This window comes from Agrilus planipennis, unplaced genomic scaffold (assembly GCF_000699045.2).
Source record: "Agrilus planipennis isolate EAB-ADULT unplaced genomic scaffold, Apla_2.0 scaffold149, whole genome shotgun sequence".
In the NCBI taxonomy this organism is placed as follows: Eukaryota; Metazoa; Arthropoda; class Insecta; order Coleoptera; family Buprestidae; genus Agrilus; species Agrilus planipennis.
Window position 1 is genome coordinate 306,095 of NW_020438906.1, and position 19,820 is coordinate 325,914.

Genomic DNA, 19,820 nt, shown 5'->3' on the forward strand with positions numbered 1-19,820 from the left:
TTCCTAAGTCATTTTAAAAATAAGATAACCCAAACTATTTCCTGTGTTGTTAAGTATTCTATGTTTTTGTTGTTTTGACTGTCAGTATTTATTTTATAAAGTATTATAATCATATATGATGGGTATTAAACTGATATTATGCTTGATAAGACGGCGTGTATTATTTCTAATTAATCTGACAGAAAAAAAAAAAAGCTAAAATAATTTTTTTATTCCTTCAAAGAGAAAAACGTTAGCAATGTATGAAATTTATCAACAAATGTCATATGGCGATAAGCTCACGCCGGATATCTCACTCACATTTTTACAAGAAGCAGGTACATAGTATCAAAATACTAAAGTTGTTCTGATGAAAGTTTCAAATCCATAAGATAATGGGATTCGATTCTCAATGACCATTAAGAAACAGTAAATAGAGTATCAAAGTATAAACTAAACTAACATCAAAAATTCCACTCATATGAGCTTATTTCTAGGTCATTAAGCCTTTGAATTGTTTCTAAATCCGCAACTTCGTCTAAAATTTAAAGTTATTATTTTAACAAAATAATTCCTGAAATGATCATATGTGCTATTTAGTACAACAATAAAATAATAATTACCCGGGTTATAAGCAACTTTATCGCTTAAGGGTATTGCTGGTTTAAGTAGGTGGGGTAAAGATAATCCTCGACGATGTACCTTCATATAGGAATGTGTTAACAGTTGACTCGCTGATGGCCGATGTGATGGTTCACGTTGCAAACAAAGAGCTGCTATCTGGTGTAGACCTTCACTGAACCGTCTATTTGCTTGATTCAATGTATATCCTAAATGTAAAGTATTTGATATGAGGTTTACAATACATATTCTCCTATTTATTGTTACTTTTACCATTAATTTCATCATTTTCCTCAATAGGTATTGTGGCAGAGTCTAATAATTGGGGTGCTGCCCCTCTAACTTTTTCTATAAGCATTAATGTAATAGGCATTCCTGCAAAAGGTTCCGTACCATTTGCAAGTTCACACAATACTACACCAATGCTGTAAATATCTGATTTTTCATTGTATCCTGAAAACAGTTGGTCAAGCTTTTATGAACTAAAAGTAATAAAAAGTAAATATAACCCTGTAGATTTTGTTCAAGAACTTCAGGTCCCAGCCAATTTAAATTCTCCATGGTGCTCTCAGGAAATGAATGTATCTGTTTCTGCCATTTACCATTATAAATAATGGGGCAACTGTATCGTAAACCTGATAAACATACATGTCCGGTCTGTGATATAAGTATATGACTGGCCCTTAATGCCCTAAAGAATCACCAATTGTTTTAGGTATTAACACAAACTAATGATATTACCTGTGAATAAAACCCTTTTTGTGTATATAATCTAATCCCTCAAGAACATCCTTAATAATAATAGCTATAGCACTTTCTGGTAAACCTAGAAAGATGGAACATTAATTTACATTTTAAATAATAAAAATAATAATAAACCTTCAATGAAGTGGGTGTTAAGTAAGTCTCTACATGAACCAAATTCCATGAGTGGGCTTATCACACACACCTCTTGGTCAATGACATAAGAAACAAAGTAAGGTAAAATATTCGAATGTTGAAGCTGTCTAGTTAAAATTACTTCTTGCTAAAAGATTCAAACTTTATCTTGGTATCTATACAAAAACGGGATATATCCTGAATATACCTGTATTAAATTAGCATGTTTTGCTTTATCCATGTTAAATTTTTTCAAAGCAACAAGCTTTTGAGAAGGAACATGTTTAGCCAAGTACACTATAGCCAATCCATTGCAGCATTCTCCCAAAATGGAGAGTTTTTTGTAATAAGAATTGTCTGGCTGATAAGTCACCATTTTATAGGGCCCAAATCACTTTTGTGTTCGACATAGGTGTTCGATTTTCTTCAGAGAAATCAAAAACTTTTCACATTTATGATCTAGTCCAGGCATGCATAACTCTAAAGTTTATTTTCAACTATACATTTACTTTACTTTTTTTTGTTTGGGTTAAATAATAATACCTATAAAGATAAAAAGATACCTACTGTTTTTCGTAAATTTATTTTTTATAAAAGGATCACGAGTTTGTAGGTTAGTTTTATCATTTATTAGTATCAAGTAAATAACATGTATATAACCTCAACAGCTTTGTATTTGTAGAATTATTTTATTCAAATCACAAATAAATACAAGACATTTTAAAAATTATTGGCTATATAAGTATCACAGTTCTTCTTTATTTAATTTACTATCGGAATCATTATTATCTTTACATAACTTTGATTCTACACTACAAACTTGTTTAATGACGTCTTTGGTCCCTTCTTTTATGTGATTAATTACATTTTCTTCGTATTCTTCAAATACAGATTTACACTAAAATAGTGATGGTTAAATATGTATGCTAATAAAAGGGGCTTTTTCTGCTTACATAAAATTCCAAACTTTTATTTAGGTCTTCGTCTTGTATTAAATCTACTTCAGTTATATCAGAGTTCATATTTCCACTGGAATCAAACATTTTAAGAAGAGTAAGCTGCCCATTTGACTTCCATCTAGCCCTGACATAATTTTCCATGGTTCCACATATTTCTTCAATCATGTCAGAAATAAATATTTCTGATTGCATTTGTGGTATTGTTTTTTTCTGAAGATTCCCTGCACTGTCAAATTTATATCCACCAACATCTTCTGTTTTCGAAGGATCCACTTTTTTGAGCTTATCGTTTAATTCTTTTATACTTGCTTTACATACTAAACAGACAATTATTTATTTTTATGCAATACATTTGAATGATTTTCAAACATAAATTTTCTACATACCTAAACACTTAACTTCATTTCCAATAACATCTTCATTTATTATACTATATTCTCCTTCAGGTCCATAGGAATTTGATTTTATTTTAATCACCAAAGAGTTTATAATACTAATTAAAAAAACGATATGAAAAAACATTTTCGAAAAATACCTAGCTTTGTACCTAATTAATAGCACACTGAAGTAATAGGTATAACTCTGATACTGTTATTTTAATACAAAATAAATCACTTACAAATGGTATTACACGTACTAGTTTCACATTGGTTGCTTCTGTTATCTACACGTCCCCAGGTGTATGTAGTAATAATTATTCAATAAATAATGTAGTATTTATTATTATTGTTTAGTATCTTCTAATCTACTTATACAAAAGGAAGCATGGTAAAAACAATCCAATTTCCTAACATTAGTTAATTTATAAACCATGTTAACACTCATAGGCCCTTATTTCCTTACACAATTAATTATATTCATCATATCGTTTTCATTTTAAAAATGTAATGTTTATTCGAAACCCGCCAAGTTTTAAATAAAGTACTTAAAGCGCCATCACTTTATTTTTAACGAAGTAACACATACAGCCAAAAAGTAATAATTAAGGGGGCGTCCGGTTAGTTTTTAAATTTTAATGTTCAAATTTCAAAGATTTCATAAAAATGAATATACCTGATAATTATGTTTTTGTGTGAAAAATTATTTTCTTTTTGGTTTAACATGTTCGTACATTTGTACGGTGAAAATAATAATGTTAAAGTAACGCATGACGGAACTCTCCATTTACAACAATCGACTCGCCCAAACAAGCTTCTGCGATTTTCTGACCAGCCAGTCGCTAATCGGTTGCGGTAGGAGAAGGTTAATAACAGAATGACTCAATTTTTTAATGTGCTAAATATTCCAATAAAATTGAGATTTCTTTATAAAAATCGTATAGAGTTGTTAGTTCATAAGAGTGAACAGTGCAGAGCAACTAATTACGAAAGAAATTTAGTCACAAGAGCTATTTTAGGGTAAGCAACATACTTGATATTGATATTCACATCTAAAAGAGTTTTAATGGTAAATTAGAGTTATTTGCTTATTATTTAAGTTATTATCATGCTTTTTAATGTTTGTTTACATAGCAGTATTTTTCGTTGCGACTACTGATGCTAGATTCAAGAGTGAACTCTATTCAAACATATGTATCTTATACTACTAAATTAGTAAACGATTTAAAAGAAAATACGAAAATGTAATAAAAATTAACTGATGTTTGTAGTACTCGCCGACGTTGCGGATACTTGACCTGGCAACCGTGCACAGCATGTTATAAATGATAGCATGATAGTATTATGATACAAGTTGGCAACTTCTTACGTTGAATGTGGTAAATTTAGAAGATTTGTAGATATTACTTCCTCGGACTAATTTTTCTGCTCGAATATTTATTATTAAAATCCGACAACAATTAATTCCAAATATGTTGGTGAACAAACAAATATTTTATGTAATCCGGGTCGTACATTTTATACTTTGTTTACTGCGCTCGTTGTAAGCAATAATCAACCTTACTTCCAATCACACTACAAGTTACGAAGCTGCGATTCTTCCGTAACTGCACCACTGTGTTCGTCTTGCTCTTTACCCTTCCACCGTCATATCGATCTTAGCGTTATCCAATGACGAGCCTGGGCTTGGTGATCGCGGGAGCAAATTCTGTACGTGCAACGTTGCCAATAATACCGTTCGCCTACCCACAAAGAAGGTAGTGAAAGTTAGTCTAGCGTCAGTATTAGCAATGACAACACTGTACAGATCAAAGCATAAAGAACTTGTCGAGAGCACCGGATTTTAGTTGCTTTAAAATACATATACAATAAGTTTGCAGTACGTACTCTTATAAATTATAATGTACAATTATATTGAACATTTTAATTGCACGCTAGATCATTTTATTTTTAACAATATACATACTATTACTTATTAGGCTTGTATATTGTTACATATTTATGTGATCTTCAAAGAACTTCAATTTTTAAATATTATGTCACCTGAGTCGGAAGATGTTCTTTTATGTTTTGCATGCGCGTGGTTATTTTTATTTCGTATTCCAAATGTTGTAAAACCAAATTAATGTTTGTGTATTAAGTATATAGCCTAGAGAGTTTCACTTTATTATTATTATGACAAAAGTTGCCTAAATATGTTTCATTTGATTGAATATTTTTAGCTTTCTATAGCTTTTTTATATCAAGGTCATTTGTGAAAGCACGTAATCAACATTTGAATATAATAATTTTGACTGTAATAATAACCGCATCCACGTACACATGTTACACATTTTATATATGTATAGGCACAACAAAAACACTAGAAATATGAAAAAGTACCTTTTTTTTCATTAACCTAAATAATGTCTAAATAATTCCTTATCATAGGTATTTAAAAATTACATTGCCCAAGAAAAAGTTTAAAAGCCAACTACCTACTTCGTAAATATTGTAATTGTTGACAGTGATAACGCGTAACCCCTTCATAAACAGTAGAAATCAACGTAACCGCCCTCAACCAATGACGTTATTTCATGTAGGCGTGACTACACATGATCAGCTGAAATTAGGAGATAGCCGCTTTGTTTTTTGTATAATTATTTTCTTATTATGTTTATTTAATCAATAAAACAAAAAGCGATTATGTATTAATTCGTAGGTATACTTTTGTACGAAAATAATTAAATTAATTGCCTATTATATATATTAAAGTTCTTATATTGTATTAAAGATTAGGCCTAGGGAAATTAGTAGGTGACACTGTTGCCATTTTTTAATGTTATAACAGGTATCTAATTCTTATGTCACATCTAGTGCGGTGTTAACCTATTTTTTTTTTGACATTGCTGTTATTCATCTTAAAAAATCAATTTAATGATATTAGGCATTTTAGCTCATGTTTATTAATGTTTCCAATTCAAAAAGATTAGTACACAGGTTACGTTAGGTTAGGCTATGTACTTAATTGTAAGTACTACTATTATTTAATATTTTTTTAATTTCAACTAGGTTCAAGATTTTTTTTTAAATGCCTTCAAGTTTTAAAGTTTGTAAGGTAACTAAGTTTTTTGTTTTGCAGCTGCTTCAATGTGAATTGAAATGAAACGTTTGCGTGTTGATGAAACGTCAAAAGAAGGAAGTGGACCTCCGTTGAGTGGAAGTTTGTATCATCGTCAGACGTTATCAAATAGTGGCGGTACAGCAGCATATCCAAATTCTGGAACAGTGAAAGTGGTCAGTGAGGGTATGCAATCGGGTATATATCCGCCAGCTACCCCGATATGTTACGGGGTGATGCCTGCCGCCGCGACACCCCACGCGGTGAAAGCCCAAGCAGTTCAATCGATGTCGATGTCCGGACACTCGCAGATGCGTTCGAAGGGTGCTTCTCCACCAACGGCACCTCCCCAGCAGCCGGCACCCCAGCCACAACAACAATCGCCAGGAGGTGGAGGCGGAACCCCCTTTCAAAGACTTAAGGTCGAGGATGCTCTCTCGTACCTCGATCAAGTTAAGTACAAGTTCGGTTCGCAACCGCAAGTGTACAACGACTTCCTGGACATTATGAAAGAATTCAAAAGTCAATCCATAGACACGCCAGGGGTGATACAACGCGTTTCAAACCTCTTCAGGGGCTTTCCCGACCTCATAGTTGGTTTTAATACCTTTCTGCCGCCTGGTTACAAAATCGAAGTGCAAAAAAATGAGCAAGGATATGCGTTCCAAGTGTCAGTGAGTATGCCAAGCCCCACCACAGGGACCATGCCCCCGGATCCTCAACAACAGAAACCTGCAATGATTTTCTCCGGGTCCGGCACGATAATACACAGTAATATGTCCGCCCACAGTCAACCCATAACCGTACCACCGTCGCAACAACCCCTTTCGCTGTCATCACACATGCCCACGGTGACAGGTCCACAGGCCGCTGCTGCTGCACCACCCGTTACATCCGTTTTACATCATTCGAGCGGATACGGAAGTGGTGGAGGACCCCCGGGTCCTGGGGGTGGAAGTGTGGGAGGCGGGGCAACCGGTGGGACTTTGCCAGTTCATAACAATTCCACCCACAATGCAATCACTCTGTCTGCTGCTCAGGCTGCTGTTAACCAAGCTCTGGGGCATGCCGAGGCTCCCCAAAATCAGCCCGTGGAGTTTAATCACGCAATAAATTACGTGAATAAAATAAAGGTAAGATATATTAAGGGTAATAGTAGTAATAGTATAGTGCTTATGAACAGTGAGGCTCGTATTTTAACGCAAATTGCTATTATCATTTATCAATTTTTCCCACACACTTTATTTTTTTAAATTATTGAAATAATTCCGGCTTGTAAATATAGCAGAAATATTTAATACTAAGAGGAATTATATATCGATCAACAATAAGAGTTAGAAAGGGGTTTTTAATTTGATTTTTTTAGATATGATAAACGCTGGGTACTGACTGTTATAATAACATTCAAAATAAGTAGACGATACTTTTTCTCAGAAGCATTTCATTTTTATTGTTTTTCTTTATACCAGTAGGTATACATATTTTTTTATTTATTACTTATGTACCAGTAAAAAATTTTACATGAAAGTAAAATCTGCCGAGGTAATAAGTTACCTATTTGCACGTTTGGATTACTTAAAACTATTAGAAAAATTACTAAAAGCTTATACATACTTCAATTTAACAATTTCAAAATCTTATTATAGATTCTCATAATGAAATAAAAGTACCTAATCATTTATATATAATTTAAAAATAATATTTGTCCTTACAAAATATAATAATTTAAACATCTAAACTTCTCATGTCTCGACAAAACAGTTAAATAAACTCAGTATACTATTACTACAATACTATTATTTCCATAAACTGTTATACGTTTGATAATTAACTAATTTTTATAAAAACGAAGTGCACTGATTCAATCATACTAATTACATAAATACACTTTTTTTTTATCGTAAACCAAGTGCAACTTCAGGTTTGATATTTTGAGAATATAGATACTAGCTTGCACCAAAATTTGTAAAGTACAGTTGCGTTGGGGAGGGGAAGTCATACTTCATGTTTCAAAAATTTTGTTCACAAAAAGTTTATAAATATTCACTTATAAAATAAACAGGTACGCTAAAAACAAAATATATGAATCAAACTTTTGGATCATGCATTTTTAATAAATAACTGTCTTAATAGACGAAGCCTTTTGAAGGTCAACTAATCATATGTATGCACATACATAAGTATATCGTAAAGTTTGGTAGTTAATTATTTTAGTTTTTATACTGTAAGATTATTTTTTTATTATTTTTTGCCGTTTTAATTGCTAATACTAACTAACATGTTAAAATTAGTGCCTAATTTTTAAATGAACGATGCATTTTATTTTAAAACGATGTATACATTCTAAATTTCGTGTTATTCATTTTCTTAAATCTGTTTAGTTAATTGAAATTCCCGCCCACTTGGGCATTGTTGTCACAACCATAAAATTATTCATATTAAAGGTAAATTAATTTACTTCAAATTTGCACGAGGTTTTAAAATGTGTACGTTATTTGTTAATTGAACTTTATAAAACAGATTAATTGATTTTCATTTATCTAAGAAATTTACAATTTTCAATCCTCCGTTAAGGGCGAAATAAATTACTGTAGGTGCATACATAAATAATTTTTTGAGTATTTTTTTGGTAGGTATGTCAGTATTAATAAATAATTGTTTGGGTGTTATTACGAAATATGAATACGTATGTTTTTAGTTTTTTTAGGCTTTGCAATTATTTTAAATGTGCATGGATAAAATAATATAAATGTGGCAATGCGGCAAAACAGATTGATTCATCCCGGAGGCAATAAGGTCGAGTTTTGCAGGCGGTCTCATTCGTCGCGTCTCACTCTTGCCGCGAGTGCGCATAACATTTTGTCTCATTTTATTTAAATATAACTGCGCATTTATAAGTCGTGTTGTTTATTGTTTGAATATTTCTTGGCGGCATTTAATTGTGCCCTTTTTTCGTTATTAGTTTCTAAAAAAGGAATTAAAACAATGTGTAAATAATACATTACTATAAACAAAATTTTCAATTTTATCCATACCTAAGTATCTATTAAAAAAAATGGCACATCATCTCACATCAGCTCATAAAAGGTCTATCGTCTAAATGATCTGAGAGTATGTTTGATAAGAAAAAATGTATGCAGGTATTTTATTTGGATACCCAAAGGTCTCTCCGTAACGTGAACTTGTCAATATGCAAAAGATGAGCAAACGTGATGATAGACCGTAATCTCAAACAATATTTAAAGTAAAAAACATTATTTATTTATTTCTTTATTTATTTACATGATAATCGAGGTTACCTTGTTTTAACTCAATAAACCTGTTGAATGTAATCTTACGAAATTTGATTATCGTAAGTGTTTTTTATTGTATAAAAAACTGATATAATATTTTCAGTGTACATTCGACGAAAAAGCGTGACATCTTTTGAGTTTCCTATTAAAGAAATGTAAAAAGGTGATCTTATTACCGTTATGAAATTTTGTTGTCGATCCGTCTGATCGTATGTCACTAGTGTTATTATCTACTAGCTATCCTACTTTTATTCCATACGAAGAATTTTTATTTTCACAAAAGGGGCCCAAAATTAGTGGAAGGATCGAAATTTAAAATTGAGATTCACGGGTCGGTCATACGAAAAGTTTCTCTGTACACTTTTCCAAACACTTTTTTTAATTTATAATTTAAAAGTATATTCTTTCTAATTTGTATCCAAAATACTTCTCTTTCGTTACTCATTTCTAAAATTTTTTAGACCTACAAATTCATTAATTATTGAAAACGAACAAGTAAAAGAAAACATTTAATAAAGCGAAATCTGTTTGATTTTTAGTTAATTATATTTTGCAAAAACTTCCTTTCTATCCACAGAATCGCTTCCAAGGACAGCCTGAAAAATACAAACGTTTCCTAGAAATTTTACATACCTACCAAAAGGAACAGCGAACGTTGAAAGAATCTTCGGGAGGCGGAGGAAATCCAGGCAAACATCTCACTGAACAAGAAGTATACAGCCAAGTGGCTAAATTATTCGAGAATCAGAGTGACCTCTTGGCAGAGTTTGGTCAATTTTTGCCAGACGCCACGAGCCACGCTTCACCGCCTCCGTTGACTGCCGATCATATTCCAAATGCAGCTAAAAAGCAACCCCCGAAACAGATTTATCGGGGCGGCGAGAATATGATCGAGCATCGTCATCATCACGGTGTCTCTCATAAACCTGGACATGTTACTGGACAAGTAAAGAGATCGTCGCCCTATCCAAACTTGACTCATCATCCTCACCATCAGCACCACCCGCAACGAGATGTACCACCTCAGAAAAAACATAAAATATCTTCGTCTTCTTGTCGAGACGTGACCATAGCTGAGGCTGCCAAGTATTGCACTTTAAATGATTACGCTTTTTTTGACAAGGTCCGGAAAGCTCTCAGATCACAAGTGGTCTATGATAATTTCCTCAGGTAATGTTATGACCAAAAGTATGAAAAAAAATATTCTCTCTTCGAAGATATAGGCTGAAAATCAGAAACCATTGACACTGTCCTGTAAATATTACAGTAAAAATAAAATGGACGTTACTTTTGTCTTTCTTTTAGTTTTGAAAAATTTATGTTAAAATAATATTGTTGTATATTTATCTTTTATAGTCTATTAAAAGAAATGTACTTTTCATAGTGCTAAAAAAACATCAATTAAATACATATCTATTTTTGTTTGGTGCGGTTTTAAATCAATTTTTCTTGATTTTTTAATTATTTTTTAAAATAAGTCATATTTATTAACATCCCAACAAGTAATTAATTTTTGCACTTTTTCCGAATTTACTTGCATTGGAGTTTTTATTTTCGTGTTCAATTTCGGTGATAAAAAATAACCTTTTATTATGTTGCAGGTGCCTAACTCTTTTTAATCAGGAGATCGTGTCAAAGAGTGAACTAGTGCAGCTTGTGACACCTTTTTTGGGGAAGTTTCCCGAATTGTTGAGGTGGTTCCGGGAATTTTTAGGTCAGGGCGAAGTGGAGAACATCCCGTATAATATGGTGCGTACTGAACGACCTCAGGGGGAACATGCCGTCGAAATAGATTTATCCACAGCTAAAAGATTAGGCGCTAGTTATTGCATCGTACCTCCATCACAGGTAAAACTCCTTGTTCACTAAATTCAATATTAAATCACTAAAAATGACTTCATTGTTGTTTTAGGAAAGTATGAAATGTTCAGGTCGTACACAGCTCTGCAAAGAAGTATTGAACGATCAGTGGGTGTCATTTCCGACATGGTCTGAAGATAGTACGTTTGTCAGTTCGCGCAAAACACAATATGAAGAATACATGTACCGGTGTGAAGACGAACGTTTCGAACTCGACGTCGTTATCGAGACGAACGCGTCTACTATTCGAGTTTTGGAAGGCGTCCAAAAAAAATTGAATCGAATGAGTCCGGACGAAGTGGCTCGCTATCGCTTAGATGAATGTCTCGGTGGTAGTTCGCCCGTGTTACACCAGAGAGCGCTTAAACGGATTTATGGGGACAAAGCGCATGATATAATCGAAGGTCTGACACGAAACCCTGCCGTAGCGGTGCCTGTGGTGCTGCGCAGACTCAAGGCGAAAGAAGAAGAATGGCGCGAGGCGCAAAAAGGTTTCAACAAGATTTGGCGCGAACAAAACGAAAAGTATTATCTAAAAAGTCTCGACCATCAAGGGATCAATTTCAAGCAGAACGATGTGAAGGCACTGAGGTCAAAGAGTCTCTTCAACGAAATCGAAACGTTGTTTGACGAGGTAAGTTATTAATGACAACGTTATATGTTCGTAGATATATTTATGTACTTCATTTAGCGACATGAACAAAACGAAGAGGGTTCTAGTGAACAAATAACTGGGCCCCACCTTATTATTCCATATCGGGACAAAACAATCTTAGACGATGCGGCTAATCTCCTTATTCATCATGTCAAAAGACAAACAGGGATCCAAAAGGGAGAAAAGAGGCGAATCAAGCATATTCTTCGGCAATTTGTACCAGAAATGTTCTTCCATCCTAAACAGCAACTCAGTGATGACGAGAGAGAAGACGATGGTAAGTAAGCATTGTTATTAAAATCGCCGCAAATGATACAAAAGCCTATTGTATTTGTTGCAGACGAAAAAGAGGAAACAGAAAACGAAAATACCACTATTAATTCGACTGAAGTAAGACCGAAATCGGAAAGTAGTACTAGTCCAGGGAAATCACCAGCACGGGTATCTGACGACGATTGCAAAGACAAGAAGATTATGGACAAAGTGGAAGTGAAAGAAGAAGATGTGAAGGTGCCTTTACATGCACAAACGTCAGACCCAGTACGTTTTACAGTATTTAAGAGTTTATTTATTGTAACAAGTTTATTAGTATTATTTATTTAAAATTAGTATTTTTTGTACTGTTTGATCTAAGCTGTCTATCTTTATTAATAATTCGATGGGCAGTATAAGACGCAGTACTAAATAACTAAACTTGCAAATAATAGAGGTCTTATTTTAATTACGAAATAATTCTTAATATATTTGCTACAGTTAACTTTTTTCTATATGTTGTAGAGGCCGATGGTTAGTTTCGTCTTAAAATGAATCATTTATATTATTTATAAACTACAGAATAACTTATTATATGTATGCTTTCGAAGGTGGAATTCTTGTGAAACATTATTTTAATTTCAATAAAATACATGTGAAATGTTTAGAGGTTTATTCTAAGTAATAGTAATAATAATGGGCAATAACCAAAACAATTTTCGAGTATTTTAGAATAAACCTGTGAATATTTCAGTTGTCTGTGTAACTGAAGAAACATTACTTGCATAAATAGAAATTTATAATCTTTTGATATTTTCTTTTCAGGACGAAGCGTATACAATGTTCATGGCAAACAGTAACTGGTACATTTTTCTAAGGTTACACGCGATTCTGTGCGAACGTTTGGCGAAAATTTACGAGCGTGCAATCGTCCTGGCGGCCGAAGAAGAAGAAGAATGCTTGAATCGTAAAGAAAGTACGGCCGTAGCTCTCCGATTGAAACCGAAGCCCCAAATAGAAGTCGAAGACTATTATCCGGCATTCCTTGACATGGTCAAGAACCTTCTCGACGGTAATATGGATTCCAATGCATACGAGGACACGCTGCGTGAAATGTTCGGTATCCACGCCTATACGGCGTTCACGCTTGACAAAGTAGTTCAATATGCGGTGCGTCAATTGCAACACTGTGTGACGGAACGCACTGCTACTGCGTGCATAGACTTGTATCATCGGGAGCAGAAAAGAGGAGGTACAGGTGGTCCTTGCTTGACCGCGCATAAACGTGCTCATCGCGAACTTGCGTATCAACGTGCAGCTGAAACCGCGATACAGGACGAAAACTGTTTCAAGATATTTATTTATAAAAAGGACTGTAAAATAACTATCGAATTGTTGGACACGGAACCAGCCGACGATGCTAAAAAGAAAGTGGACGACGCAAAAAAATGGAATTCATACAAAGAAAGATATGTAGATGTCTCGGACGTGAAAGTGCCACGTTCGCCAGTTTTTTTACATCGGAATATGAGGATTAAAGAAAAGAAACAGCGGCCTGAAAAATTAAGTGGTAGTAGTAACAATAAAAGTAATTCAGCGTTACCGAACAATTACAAGGAGGAACAGAAAAAACGACTGGCTACAGAAGAAGTGGGCGCGGAATCTGAGGATGGTATGGGGGGTAGTAGCGAAAATAACGGAAGTAGTGGGGGTGGTGGTGATGCTTTGCTCGATGACACGTCAGCGATGACGATCAACGAAGATCTGGACAAAAAGTTGAAAGAGAAGGGTGCACCTGAAAGAAGCGTGACCCATCATCCGGGATACGACGTTTCGGATGAAACGGAATGTAAATTGAATGCCAGTGATTCGAAAATCATGTTTACCGTGAACAAAGACAGTTACCTGTATAAACACAGTGCCTTCTTTAGAGCTAAGCAGGTGAGTTTTTCGTAATTAAAATTTTGTACCGAAAATGGTAAAAATAGATCAACCAAGTAACATTCCTAAACATTATATTATTATTATTACTTTTGATACGCATTGAATCACCGCAGACGAAGTTGTTTTATGCATATTGCGGGAAATATAAAAGTATATTCGGCATTTATTATTCTGAAGAAAAAGAAATAAACAAAAATTGTTAATGTTTGTCCCTATTCACCTCCGAAGATAGGTCATAATAAAATTGTGTTATTTATTTTTATACCGTGGATTTATGAAAAAAATTATGAATTTGAATTTATTACGAAATGTGTACTTTCAATTTGCAAGCATGTTACTATTCGAAACCGAAATGCGACCATTCTCAGTCTATGCCGAGCATTAATTCCAATCCAAACAATTAATGAAGCATTTCCTTCTTGTAAAGGAATTTGTAATTAAATTTCAGATTCCTAATCATAATAGAGTCTTCTACAAGCGAAAACAAATTATGATATAAACTAATAATGAGTAGCGCTAGCCAAAAAGGTTAAGAACTACATTAAATTTAACATGAACGACCCTGTTTAGTAGATGAAATATTAAAAATGACATACTCCATAAATATTCCATTAAACGAAAACAAAAAAAGATATTGTCATTTCATTTGTATAGTTCATTAGATTAAAACATTATTTATTGCTTTTGTAGTCTCATCCATGCGTGACGAAGAAACGCGCGACGAAGTTTAAGACGTGGCTGAAGAAATGGACATCGAAAAATGTGAGTGAAACACAACATAAACAGTGTACGGATTGGTTAATGGGAAGGGGTGAGGGTGTAGTGCCGAATAGGACACGGGTGATGACGAACAATGACTTAACACAAACCCCTTATGTCCCTTACAACAGGTACCGCGTGGAACGACTTCCGGATGACACAACGTAAACGAAAAAAAAAATAAATAGACGGTTCAACTTATATTTTACAAACGGGTGGTTTTATAAGTAATAAAAACGGTTGAAAATGTCTCTTTCAAAATCCCGCATTGGTCGATCGTGTACGTATGCGTAAAAGGCTGCAGCAGCGGGTAAGTGTTCTTGGTGATCTGCCCCAGTAGCTATACGTTTCTTATTTTTTTTGTGCAGATTGGTACTATTGTCATTTATTTACCTGAAAAATAAAAGGCATTTTATATTCTTAATTATTCTTGCTCGTGAACTATTATTGAACGAAAAGAAATTATCTATTGTAGGAATATAGCTGAAGTATAAAAAAAGACTTATTTTGATTTTTTTTTTCAATTTGGTGAGCTCTTACTCCACCACTGTATGCATATATTTTCTAGTTTCTTTAAATCATTCAAAACCATATTTTTTCTAAATAAATCAAACAAGTGGGCGATAGTTGATAAGTAAAAAACTTTTTAATATTTAATATTTCCTTTTAACTGTCGTCTGGCTTAAGTTGTTAGATACTAAACATGTTTGTTTAAGAGAAAAAATCAATTTACAACTGTAATAACAAAAAGAATTGTTACCACCCAAAAAAAGTAGAAAACGAATTTTGTTCCCATTGGTTACGACTTAATGAGTATTTTATATTAAAATTCATTCAATCGATTATATTGATCACTATGGAAATGTTTTTTTTTTGCTGTTAAATAGTGGAATTTCCAATCTAAGGAGATAAAGATGCCAATAGTGTTAACGTATTTAGAAAAAAACACGTGAGACAATAACTTCAGGGGCAGTTCACCCATGCTTACACAATTAAGATACTCCAGCTTTTCCTTAGGTATAAGGAATTTTTTCCATTCGATATTTATTTTATTTAATTGACAATTGGGTTTCAAAAATTGAATTGTTTTATTTATTATTTCACCTTTTCCACTTATTTAAATACTGTCTAATTATAAGTTTCGCAGATGACTCTTTTAATGTATCATTGTGCATCATCATCATCGACTAATGTTGGGGGATAGAATTTCAATTGATGATATTTAAAAGTGCATTTCTCCAATACGACGACCCCGTTATTATTATTACTACTACTACTTTTTAATTATACTAAGTTTTTAATAATTTATTATTGGATCTCGTGTTTTCTTTTTAATCTCGATTACTGTTGGGTTTCCGTTCTATTACATACTACTTATTACATGATACTATATTTACTATAGAACTACATAGGTATAGTACTTCAGTCACTCCTAATTGTTTTTTGTTGAAAGTTGAAAAAAGAAAAAGTATGTGTAATTTTTGAAGTATAAAATCAAACTATTAAATGTATTTATATACGTGTATTTGTTATAAAAACCCGTTTAATTTTTTCATTTGTAAGTTCTGAAGAAATAAATGAATTTCTACAATAAATAGATTTACTGTTACTGCTTCAGTTCGGAAGATGAAGTACTACTAAAAAAACTATTGATTTATTTATTTCTTTATTTATTTACATGATAATCGAGGTTACCTTGTTTTAACTCAATAAACCTGTTGAATGTAATCTTACGAAATTTGATTATCGTAAGTGTTTTTTATTGTATAAAAAACTGATATAATATTTTCAGTGTACATTCGACGAAAAAGCGTGACATCTTTTGAGTTTCCTATTAAAGAAATGTAAAAAGGTGATCTTATTACCGTTATGAAATTTTGTTGTCGATCCGTCTGATCGTATGTCACTAGTGTTATTATCTACTAGCTATCCTACTTTTATTCCATACGAAGAATTTTTATTTTCACAAAAGGGGCCCAAAATTAGTGGAAGGATCGAAATTTAAAATTGAGATTCACGGGTCGGTCATACGAAAAGTTTCTCTGTACACTTTTCCAAACACTTTTTTTAATTTATAATTTAAAAGTATATTCTTTCTAATTTGTNATAAGTATTTGTAAAATTAAGCTGTAAATTGTATTTAAAAAAATATGAAAAGCAGAAAATATTCTTTCTTTGAACAAACCACCAATTTTGTTAAAAAAAGTAATGCTTTTAAATAATTAGTTAACTTAATGTGAAACTTTCAGTTTTTAAAATTGTTACCCATTTTTCTAGATGTGAGCGATGTATCTTCAGACGGGATTCATTAAGCTTATACATATTTATCTCGTAACATTTTACAATGGGCCTTTTAAATTATTAACAAGTGATGACTTGCTTATTAAAAGATATCATTCCCATAATTTGTTTTATCATTTTATAACATTTTGGACCTCCTTATTCTGTTTTTCCCTGTGAGAAATGTACGTTGTAAATATCAACTGTAAAAATGTAGAATATGAAATGTATTTGTTTGCAATATTTTTTTACCGTGAACAGCAAAATTAATTTATTGCGTTAAAAAGAAAGGTACAAAATATATTTTTATATTAATTAGTAATATACAAAATATATGTTGTATTGTTAAAAGATATGTCAGCATTTTCTTATAAAACGAAAAACTGTATATAATCTCGCGTGAAAATAACCAAAGAATTATATTTTGCACATTCCATTTTGTACTGAAGAAAAATAAACGTAAATTTGTGTAAAAATGACCAGTTTTGGTTATTTTCATTGTCTCCTTGGTCTTCTATTTAAATATTAGAGGGAGGAAATATTGTATAGATTTTTGCTAAGGATTTTAAGAACTGGTACAGTGTAATATAAAAACGACATATAATAAAAAAGATCCGCAGTTTTATTTTTTTCGTCATGTTTATTATTCTCAACCGATTTTATTTTATAGGTACCAAAGAAGGATTTTTTAAATCCTCTAAGGAAAATCCTTTAGTTATATCAGTGCAATCAGGTTCTGTTAAAATTCTTGAACCATTATCTTCAATAACAATAGTGTGCTCAAATTGTGCACTTCTGGAATCGTCCACACTTACTGCAGTCCAATTATCATTCAATATTTTCACTTCCCATGTTCCTTGTGATAATATGGGCTCTATTGTAAACGTCATTCCCACATCCATAGTGTATGGATAATCATTTTCTAAAATTTCGGAAACTTGGTAAGTATAATTTATTTTAATTTTAAAAGCTCAAACTAAATGTTTTTATATTTTAATTAATAAACGCACCAATATGATAAATATCTGGAGCCCCATGAAAATACTCCCCAATACCATGACCAGCAAAGATAGGTACTACAACATACCCCATTTCACTGGCCAACTTCTGAATGCAAGCCCCTATTTCACAAAATCTTACTCTTGGTTTACACATCGAAATTGCTACATCCAGAGATCGTTTAGTTGCTTGTATCAATCTTTTGCCTTTTTCATCAACAGAACCAACTCGAAAGGTTGCAGAACAGTCTCCGTGGTATCCATCACAGAACACCTAAATGTTATCATTTCTATGAATATGTACCAACACTATATTATTGTTTATATGTACTTACTGTTATGTCTACATTAATAATGTCACCATCTTCAAGTGGTCTATCATCAGGAATTCCATGACAAGCCACATTATTGACTGATGTACAAATTGACTTTGGAAAAAAATTATAATTTAATGGAGATGGATAAGCATCATTTATGATACTCAAATTGTGGGCAATAGTGTCTATTTCATCTGTAGTTTGGCCTATCTACAGACAACTATTTAAAATGGGCAACAAAAATAAGAATTATAGTATAAAAGTAGGATCTTACATAAATTGTGCTTCCTATGTATTTTAAAATATTGGCAGCCAATACACAACTCCTTTGCATCTTTAATATTTGTTCATTGCTTTTTGTTTCAGGGTATTGAGGCCCATTTGATGGGATCCCTGTTTCATAATAGCATGGTTTTAAAATATATTGAGGAATAAGTTTCTTTGATGATAATTTACCAGGTTTAACAACAGAATATCGGCCAAAATCTAAACTTCAATAGAAAAATATGTTAGAAACTAATTAAGTTAATGTAATGCTAACTATTTACCCCTTACTTCTCAACCAAAGTTTTCGAAATGAGTATGTTAAAGGCATTCTCACAAGGGACTTTTTAATCATTATTTCTTCCTCATAAATATAAAATGATAAATGCACCATCCACTTCTACAAATAAATAAATAAAAAGGTAAACATTTTATGTTTATTGTTAAACAAATTATGTATGAACCTTTACAAAATAAATACTTAACAGCAACAAACACGAGTTGCTTAACTTAAAATTGAAATATGTATTGCATATATTAATAAATATTTCTCAGTTAACACATTAGTAATTTAAAACGTTCTACTAATACATGATATATACAAGATATTATTTTTGTTTTATATTCGTATTTAATATGGTATTTAATTTTATTTTATGGTATTTGATGTTATCCGTATATATGCATTACACCTAGGATGTAACCAGTTATGTAATGAACAATAGGTTATGTTATTAGTAGCATAGATATTAATCTGGTGGTTTACTAAGTAGTAGTGTGAAACTGGCACCCGATATAAATAACCCACTAATTCCAACTTCACCGGTAAATTGTGCGTCGTTTGCGGGCTCTAAATATGTAAGTATCATAATTGTGCATCTATTACTTTTGATAAAAAAAAAGAAAATTATTTCGGGTGCAGATGGAAACTAAATTTTTAATTATTGAAAAACTACTGAAGGTATGATATCTTAATTGACGCCAATTGATTGCGTGTCATTTGTGCTTGAAGAATGAACTATTATGGTGAGCGGAGTTTATTTTTATATTATTTATTAGTAATGATTATAAATAATACTAAATAAATCCTAAGCAGTCAAAAGTATTCTTCGTTTAATACATTTGTTGAACATGCTTGATTGCTACGGTACGAAAAGACAACACGAACCGAGTGTTATCACACAATATTCTGCTTCTGGTTGCGATGTATAAAGTTAAAGGTGCAAGGGTTCATATTTTTATAATTTACTTTCTTAGTAATGTTCAAATAGAAATGAGACACG

The 19,820-nt window shown here is 32.4% G+C and overlaps 4 protein-coding genes across 13 annotated transcripts; 1 reads left to right on the top strand and 3 right to left on the bottom strand.

The window, feature by feature from the left end:
* Nucleotides 1–194: 194 nt before the first annotated feature.
* LOC108736413 (STE20-related kinase adapter protein alpha) lies at nucleotides 195–2,134 on the bottom strand. Of its 3 annotated transcripts, none has more exons than XM_018468828.1 (8): nucleotides 2,047–2,134; nucleotides 1,688–1,959; nucleotides 1,480–1,627; nucleotides 1,342–1,426; nucleotides 1,110–1,291; nucleotides 874–1,053; nucleotides 603–809; nucleotides 195–517 (listed from the first exon to the last, which is right to left on the bottom strand). In XM_018468828.1, exons 2-8 carry the CDS (start codon nucleotides 1,853–1,855, stop codon nucleotides 444–446), a joined length of 1,044 nt encoding a protein of 347 aa, XP_018324330.1. In that variant the 5' UTR covers nucleotides 1,856–1,959; nucleotides 2,047–2,134; the 3' UTR covers nucleotides 195–443. The 3 variants fall into 3 exon arrangements, with proteins under 3 accessions (XP_018324330.1, XP_025829206.1, XP_018324329.1); XM_025973421.1 differs by lacking the exon at nucleotides 2,047–2,134 and adding an exon at nucleotides 2,023–2,040; XM_018468827.2 differs by having other exon boundaries at nucleotides 1,688–2,111.
* Nucleotides 2,135–2,218: 84 nt separating this feature from the next.
* On the bottom strand, nucleotides 2,219–3,065 carry LOC108736414 (protein seele). The gene is made up of 3 exons (XM_018468829.2): nucleotides 2,825–3,065; nucleotides 2,433–2,755; nucleotides 2,219–2,377 (listed from the first exon to the last, which is right to left on the bottom strand). The coding sequence occupies exons 1-3, from the start codon at nucleotides 2,958–2,960 to the stop codon at nucleotides 2,225–2,227; spliced, it is 612 nt and encodes a 203-aa protein (XP_018324331.1). The 5' UTR covers nucleotides 2,961–3,065; the 3' UTR covers nucleotides 2,219–2,224.
* A 337-nt stretch (nucleotides 3,066–3,402) lies between these two features.
* LOC108736412 (paired amphipathic helix protein Sin3b) lies at nucleotides 3,403–16,325 on the top strand. Its single transcript, XM_018468824.2, has 9 exons — nucleotides 3,403–3,835; nucleotides 5,937–7,048; nucleotides 9,786–10,378; nucleotides 10,810–11,056; nucleotides 11,121–11,702; nucleotides 11,760–12,000; nucleotides 12,064–12,263; nucleotides 12,801–13,916; nucleotides 14,610–16,325. Exons 2-9 carry the CDS (start codon nucleotides 5,957–5,959, stop codon nucleotides 14,844–14,846), a joined length of 4,308 nt encoding a protein of 1,435 aa, XP_018324326.1. The 5' UTR covers nucleotides 3,403–3,835; nucleotides 5,937–5,956; the 3' UTR covers nucleotides 14,847–16,325.
* A 1,234-nt stretch (nucleotides 16,326–17,559) lies between these two features.
* On the bottom strand, nucleotides 17,560–19,244 carry LOC108736431 (methionine aminopeptidase 1D, mitochondrial). 8 transcript variants are annotated; one of them, XM_018468862.1, is made up of 7 exons: nucleotides 19,002–19,244; nucleotides 18,822–18,937; nucleotides 18,730–18,764; nucleotides 18,548–18,666; nucleotides 18,292–18,483; nucleotides 17,969–18,230; nucleotides 17,560–17,880 (listed from the first exon to the last, which is right to left on the bottom strand). In XM_018468862.1, exons 2-7 carry the CDS (start codon nucleotides 18,929–18,931, stop codon nucleotides 17,618–17,620), a joined length of 981 nt encoding a protein of 326 aa, XP_018324364.1. In that variant the 5' UTR covers nucleotides 18,932–18,937; nucleotides 19,002–19,244; the 3' UTR covers nucleotides 17,560–17,617. The 8 variants fall into 8 exon arrangements, with proteins under 8 accessions (XP_018324364.1, XP_018324369.1, XP_018324363.1 ...); XM_018468867.1 differs by having other exon boundaries at nucleotides 18,730–18,759; nucleotides 19,002–19,240; XM_018468861.1 differs by having other exon boundaries at nucleotides 18,548–18,759; nucleotides 18,829–18,937.
* Between the last annotated feature and the right edge of the window lie 576 nt (nucleotides 19,245–19,820).